General features: G+C 57.4%; 1 protein-coding gene across 1 annotated transcript; it reads left to right on the forward strand.

Annotated features, from left to right (window-relative positions):
• The first annotated feature begins 46 nt into the window (after nt 1-46).
• On the forward strand, nt 47-6,655 carry LOC119235733 (arylacetamide deacetylase-like 3). The gene is made up of 4 exons (XM_037499278.2): nt 47-510; nt 2,710-2,926; nt 3,954-4,017; nt 5,632-6,655. The coding sequence occupies exons 1-4, from the start codon at nt 340-342 to the stop codon at nt 6,404-6,406; spliced, it is 1,227 nt and encodes a 408-aa protein (XP_037355175.1). The 5' UTR covers nt 47-339; the 3' UTR covers nt 6,407-6,655.
• The last annotated feature ends 307 nt before the right edge of the window (nt 6,656-6,962 follow it).

The raw sequence follows: 6,962 nt of genomic DNA on the forward strand, positions 1-6,962 counted from the left end.
TGGAGGGAAAGGTGTTTGTGCTGTCCCTGGGGACTCGCCCCAGGATATTTTGAGGATCAGAGCAATGGTGTGAACTGGGACTCTGGAGTTCTCATTTCCATCTGGGTCAGATTGCAGAAACACTTTCCCTTCCACACTGATCCTCTCCTAGAACCGGGGCCTGACCTGAGTCTGTGACTCACGGGGCAGGGCTGGGCTTGTGCGAGACGGGGAGGTGTGGAGGGCAGGCAGTGATGTATAAGTGGACCGGTCTGCCGGCCCCAACTCATGTCCTGAGTGGACTGCCCAGGACACAGCCTCCTCCCAGCCTCCTCCCGGCCTCCTCTGCGGTGGAACAGCATGTTGCTGATCCTTCTGTTCCTGTTCTTCCTGCTGGCGGGCATGCTCCTGGCCATGGTCTCGGTGTGGGTTTTCTGCACCGAGTTCCTCACCGTGGACGTCCCTGCGGGCATCAACCGCCCCATAAGATTGCGGCTCCTCCATTGTGTCTTTCAGCTGTTGCTGATGTGGGTGAGTTTTGCTTACTCTTTGTGCTGCTCTGGAGGCGTAAGAAGGGAGGTGGGAAAACACACCCCAGCAGCTTCGAGTCCAATGAACACAATCATCACATGACTGGTGGAGGAGAGGACAGCGCATTCCCAAACCTGAACAATCCCCCCGAGGGGATAATCATCCCTATCCTCTTGCTGGTGGTGTCAGGTGGGTCTGAGCCGACAGCCTCGAGATCCAGAGGATTCACTTTCTCAGTCCACAGAAAAAGGAGAGAAGCCCTCTCTCCCTGCTGCCCCGCTCTGGCCTCATTTACTCCCCGCACAGACTCGCTGCTCTGCGAAGCTGCAAAGATGGGGTGGCTTGTGCTGAATCTGGGGCTCCTGTTCCTGCCTACCTGCCAGCTAGCACCACCAATGGCAAACTAGACACAGAGAGCCCCATCAGGACAGGTGAATACACGTGTGTCTAGACGCACACGTCTAGGGCCTTTGAGAGACAGACTTTCCCTGTCAGAATCGGACCTGCTTGCCATCCGGTGTGTGCCATTTCAGAACACACGTGTGAACAGTGATGCCTGAGAGCCTGTGGCAGGGGCAGGGAAGGACAGAAACTGTATACAGGAAATCTGGGTCTTAATGAACTGTTGCCGGCACCTGTACTCTCAGATACCCCGATGGAGGAGAGCTGGGGCCAAAGGTATCTCACGTCCAGGCTCAGCTTTCACAGGATGCGAAGTTCCACCAAGGGTCCCCCTGGCCTCGACGCTCAGCCTGCACAGTCCAGTTTCCCAAATGCAGTCGTTGGGTTTCTTCTACTGCAAAACAGGGAGCCGTAGGAGTCTGGCATCAGGGCACAGCCCCCTGGGGTGTGTTCCCTCGTGCAGAGACGTTGCTCCCGAAACCCCTTGTTGCAGCTGATTGATCTGTCCCACAAAGGTGTCTTTGCAACGACCGCGTGTCCTCGGGTGGACACCGCTCTGGGGATGGTGATGGTGGGAGAAGCAGACCAGGCAGACGGTGCTGGGAGCGTGGAGGCTCACGCGGTGGGTGGGCATGGCAAGGAGCAAAATGCTGCACAGATTGCCGGGCTGTGTGGAAAGGGAAGCAGGCCACATGCACTAGGGGGATCCCTGAGCCCCCATGAGACAGGATGCAAGAGAGCTAAGAATTCACATGGGGTCTAAATGGCTCTATCTCCATAACCCTCTACTGGACATTCTTCTCGTGACGAGCGGCAGAGACCACAGGCTGGCGGCGCAGCTTCCAAGGTCACCGAGAGGCACAAAGGCGCGTTAGGAGCGGTTCCGGCCATTTGCACTGTGGTGGAAAAACCGCTCAGGCTCCTGTCCCTTGGAGGGTGACAGTGCAGAGGCGCTGCCTCTTGGAGTCATGGGCCAGTCGGGACCACACGCGTTGTTTCATTACAGCACAATTTACTCTGATATCGAGAGTGAGATACAACTGCCTTCCTTTGTCATCCCACATATTTCATTTTCTGTTCTCCAGCCATGCACGACGAGGTCACCAGGGTCACTGAAGCCCTAAGTGACCTTGGCACAGAAAAGGGGGAGAGGCCATGGCGAAGAGCCAGCCCTGGGGAGAACCCACACTTTTGCTCACTTTCTTCTGTTATTATGGAAACAAGGGTTCAGGGGGAACTGAGGGAGACAGAACTGAGGCTCCTGCAGCGCCAGCAACACTGAAGGTCCTCGGTGCCCCCGCTGCCCCCTCTGCCCCAATCCTTACCGGGAAAATCCGAGAATCACACTATTTGATCCAAAAATACATCAGTAGGTCTCCCTAAAAGACAAGACCCCTCCCTCTGAAAAGCATGACCACAGCGCAGCAATTCCATCTTGGAGATGGCTTCGTTGTCCCAATCCACTTTGGCCGCGGTGGGGTGGGGGCTCTAGGGGGGTCTCCCTGCAGGAGAGGACCTGTCCGGGCCAAGGTGGAGCGGGAGCTCCTGGGGGTGCTCCAGGTAGGTGTCTGAAGCTGGGTTTAGGGCTTGGGAAAAGGCATCTGGGGGAGGGGTAGGAGAGGGCTGGTGGGGTGGGCAGCTTGGGCAGGGTGGGGTGGCCTTGCTGCAGTGCTGTGGAGACTCCAGACCCAGTGGCTCTGGGGCCACCCCTTTCTGGAGGAGACAGGTGAGGCCTCAGACAGCAGCAAGGACCCACTGAAGCCCCCACCCCCCACATTTCCTCTTCTCTCACCCCAGGGCACTGTTTTAGAGAAGCTGAGGATCTGCTCTATGCCCCAGTTTTTCCGTTTCATGCACGATCTGCCCCCGCTCAAGAACGACCCTGAGGTCGTGGTCACGGACCTCTGCTTCGGGACCATCCCGGTGAAGCTGTACCAGCCCAAGGCGACCTCCTGCTCCAGCAGGCCGGGCATCGTGTTCTACCACGGAGGCGGGGGCCTCATAGGGAGCCTGAGTAAGCGCCTGTCCCCAACCAGCCCCCAGGGCACCTGGCTCAGCAGATGGAGCCCAGCATGAGGTGCCCCTCTAGCTCCTGGGGCTTTGTCAGCACCTGGGACTTCAAGCAGGTTCCCCATTGAATGAGCAAAGACATCAAAGATATGGGATGTGAGCTCTTTCTGGAAGTGATGAGCGACACACATGTGCATGTATATGGAACACGCTGCTCATGCAGGGAATACATCGTGTGCATGGACTATGTGAGTGTCTGTGCATCTGTCTGGACACACGAAATTCACATAGCACAACACCTACCATTTAAAAGCGTACAGTTGAGGGACACCCCACATTCACCAGGCTGTGACCACCACCTCTACTTAGCTGGAAAGGACTTTTATTTCTTTTTTTTTTAAGATTTATTTCTTTATGACTACAAGAACTGGGGTACAGGGCAGAGGTGCAGCGGAGGGTGAGAGCATTCACCAGAGACAGAGCGAGGAGCAGAAGTGGTGGATCTACTGAAATACACTGCTGAGGGGAGCAGCGGGGAGACAGGAGGGGTCTGCTGTGCCATGTGGGTCAGCTCCCTGGCTGGCGATCGATCTTATGCTGCAGAGGCTGCGGATAGCTTCACAGTGCACCACCAGGGATGCCCAGTCCTGTTATTCTCATTTCCCACTTTGCGAATGAGGAAATGCAGCCCCAGGGAGTGAAGGGACTGGCCTGGCAGAACTTCAGCTCTGTTGAGAGAAGGCAGAGCTGGGTTTTGAACTCGATTGTGAGCCCAGAGTCCCTCCCTGAACCTCTGATCCCCACAGCCCAGCGCTCCTCAGCTATTGTGCAGGAGTGGTGGGCCCTGGGGTGCATCTTCAAGAAAGTGGACAGTGCCTCAAGGGATAACAGCAGGAATGGAGGGGGGGCAGCTAGGGGACCAACTGCAAAATCACTGGACTCGCCACTCCAGGCCACAGAAGGGAGCTGCTGCCACTGAGAAGGGCTGCCCTCAGCATCCCCAAGAATGTTAAAAACCTTTCACTTTCTAGGGACCCACCATGGCATCTGCCGTCAGCTGTGCAAGGAGAGCGACTCCGTGGTTCTGTCGGTCGGGTGAGTGCGGGGACCCAACTGAGACCTGGATGTGGGTGGGAAGTAGGTGTGGAGGGCAGGTGGGGCGTTGGAGGGTCACCTGGAGGAGGGGAGGCTATGAGGAGCCAGCAGGCAGACAGCAAGGAGGCTGGGACAGAGGGGGAGCTCCTCCCTTCCAGGTGAGTGTAAACGAAGGTGTAAACAAAGGTGTGCATGGGTGAGGGGAGTCCATCGCAAGCATCTTTGCAAAGCAGAGCAGGTGTAGTGTTTCAAACCAGAGCACTTGGGGAGACAGCCCTGCATTCTAGACTCTAGCACCTCCTTTCATGGCACGCTGGGGTGGGTGTGCATTAGCAGGGCAGCCAAAAGCCCAGCCGCACCCTTTCCCAGTCCTCTCCCTGACAAGGAAGCCAGAAAAATTCAAAAGCTGCTCTGTCCTCACTGCCCTGGGGTGGCTCCCAACAACCTGGAGCCTCAAACACAGGGTGGAGGTGGGGCAGGAGAGACCTGTGGCACTGCCCCGGGCCTGGACCCTCATCACATGGAGGGGGGACAAGGAGGGCCCGTCCGCCCATTGGCGTTTCCTGCACTTCTGCTTAAGGGCACCAGCTGAGGGAACTCTTTCCAGCATCTTGCAGGGCCCACTGGCCAGCTTCCTCCTGGCACTGCTGGCTGAGTAGAGGAAGGAACACAGATGCTGACTGAGGGAGAAAGACCTGGAAAAAGGCTTCACTTTATCATTTGTGGCTCCAAAACCATTCTGTACCCGTTGTTGGACTCTACACGCCCTGTGGCCTGGCTGTGCTGAGCCCCTGGCTCCTCAGTGAACACACTAGCGAGTCTGTGACAAAATTACTGTTTGAATCCAAGACAGACAGCGTGTGGGGCTTGAGAGCACTGCTGTCCTGCCTGGGCCCAGGGGAGCCCAGAATCAGGACCATGGGGATGGGTGAGAGCTTGTATCTGGCAGGAAGATTGTGGGTCCCATGGAGAATTTCCTTGTGCATATTGTGTGTGTGGCCAGCATTGAGAGTGATGAGATGTCCCCCCAAACCCATATTTCTGGATTCTCTTGGATTTGGTAAGGCAACGTCATCCTGGCATATCTGCTGTCGGCAACCTGCTCTCAGGTCACGCTCGGCACAGCTGTGGGTGCCCTGGTCCACCGTGGCTGGTCTGAGGCAGGCGGGCATGTCATCTGCTGGCCCCGGTGGCACTGACGTCTTCAGGATTCTCCTAGGAGCTTGTGAGTGTGGCAGGACGGGCTGAATAGCACCAGGCAAAGCTTGAGTTGCTCATGGAAGATTCAGGAAAATGGGGGAATCAGGAGACAAAGTCGGGGTGGGGGGTTGGCAGAGAGGCCAGGCTGGGGATGGGCAGGTTGTTGGCCCTCGGTACCGCCAGGCTCCGAGTTCCGTGGCAACAGCAGCTCCCAGGTACTGAGCCCGCGCCCCACGTCTGGGGTGTGCCTGCCGCCTCATTCAGCCTCACACCTTACCTTCAGCTGGTGAGGCTTCAAAAGGGGAAGTTGAGGGTGTGGGGTTGGAGAGGGGGATCTGGGTGAAGGGTGCTAAACACAGGTGTTGGGGCTCCGCTGCGGCGACGAGTTCAACTGTCTTCCTTGATGTTTCTTAGGTACCGCATGATCCCCCAGTGCAGGTTTCCAGTTTTGGGAAGAGACTCCATCTGCGCCACCATCCACTTCCTGAGGTCCCTGAAGCTGTACGGGGTGGATCCAGCCCGCGTCGTGGTCTATGGTGACAGTGTGGGAGGGGGGATGGCATCTATAGTCTGCCAAAACCTCCTGTGCTATCCAGACCTCCCCAAGATCCGTGCCCAGGTCCTTGTCTACCCCGCTCTCCAAGGTATTGACTTCCAGAGCCCGTCCTATCAGCAGAACAAGAACGTCCCGTTGCTCAGTCTGGACTTCGGCTTCTACTGTTGGTGCAACTACCTGAGCATCAACCCCGCGTGGAAAAGCGTCGTCCTGCAAAATGCCCACATGCCCCCGGAGGTCTGGGCAAAGTATCAGAAGTGGCTGGGGGCAGAGAACATCCCCAAGAGGTTTAAGACCAGAGGCTACCAGCCCCAGACCCCCGGGCCCCTGAACGAGGACGCCTACCAGGAGTGCCTCCTGGCCCTGGACGTCATGACCTCGCCCCTGCTCGCGGAGGACGACGTGGTGTCGCGGCTCCCAGAAACCTGCATCGTCAGCTGCGAGCACGACGTTCTCCGGGACCACGCGCTGCTCTACAAGAAGAGGCTGGAGGACCTGGGTGTCCGGGTGACCTGGCACCACGTGGAGGACGGCTTCCATGGGGTGCTCTCCTGCCTCGACATGACATTCTTCTCCTTCCCCTGCTCCAGGAAGATCCTGGACGCCACGGTCCGCTTCATAAATGGCTTGTGACCTGCTCCCCGGCCTGCTGCCACGACCAGAGTGTGGACTCTGCCTCTCCTGGTTCTCAACGGGTGAGGACATTCTCTCTGGTGTGGACATTGATGTCGTTGAGCGGTCTCAGGAGGGAGTCAAGGTCACCATCTCCTTCTTGCTCCAGAGTTAGAACCACAGCTGCATGTTTCTGACATCTGAAGGGAGAACAGGAGGACAGACAGAGTTGGGGGTGGGGAGTACCGAGGAGGGGGGGTTTTCTGCCTTGTTCATGTTGGGAAAATATGACTGATAAGCTTCAGTGGCCACAGAGTGGACAAGCTGGAAGAGCTCCAGGGCCCCCTGAGGGAGAGTTCTAACTGCTCAGGCTGCTCCAGGCTGTGTCAACAGGATTGCCCATGGCCTGGACCTGGGAATAGACAACCTCAGGGGCCTTCTCCAATCTGGCTCAGAGGCTGAGTGCTGCTGTCCAGACTCCAGGGGTGTGGGGAAACTGGTGTTGCTCTCGTCCTGTAGGCACCTCCCTGCCCTTCCCCAGCCTCAACTCAGAGCTGAGTTTCAACTGGCTGGGCTG

Source organism: Talpa occidentalis, unplaced genomic scaffold (assembly GCF_014898055.3).
Source record: "Talpa occidentalis isolate TD23 unplaced genomic scaffold, MPIMG_talOcc4v2.1 talOcc4.9, whole genome shotgun sequence".
Classification (NCBI taxonomy): domain Eukaryota; kingdom Metazoa; phylum Chordata; class Mammalia; order Eulipotyphla; family Talpidae; genus Talpa; species Talpa occidentalis.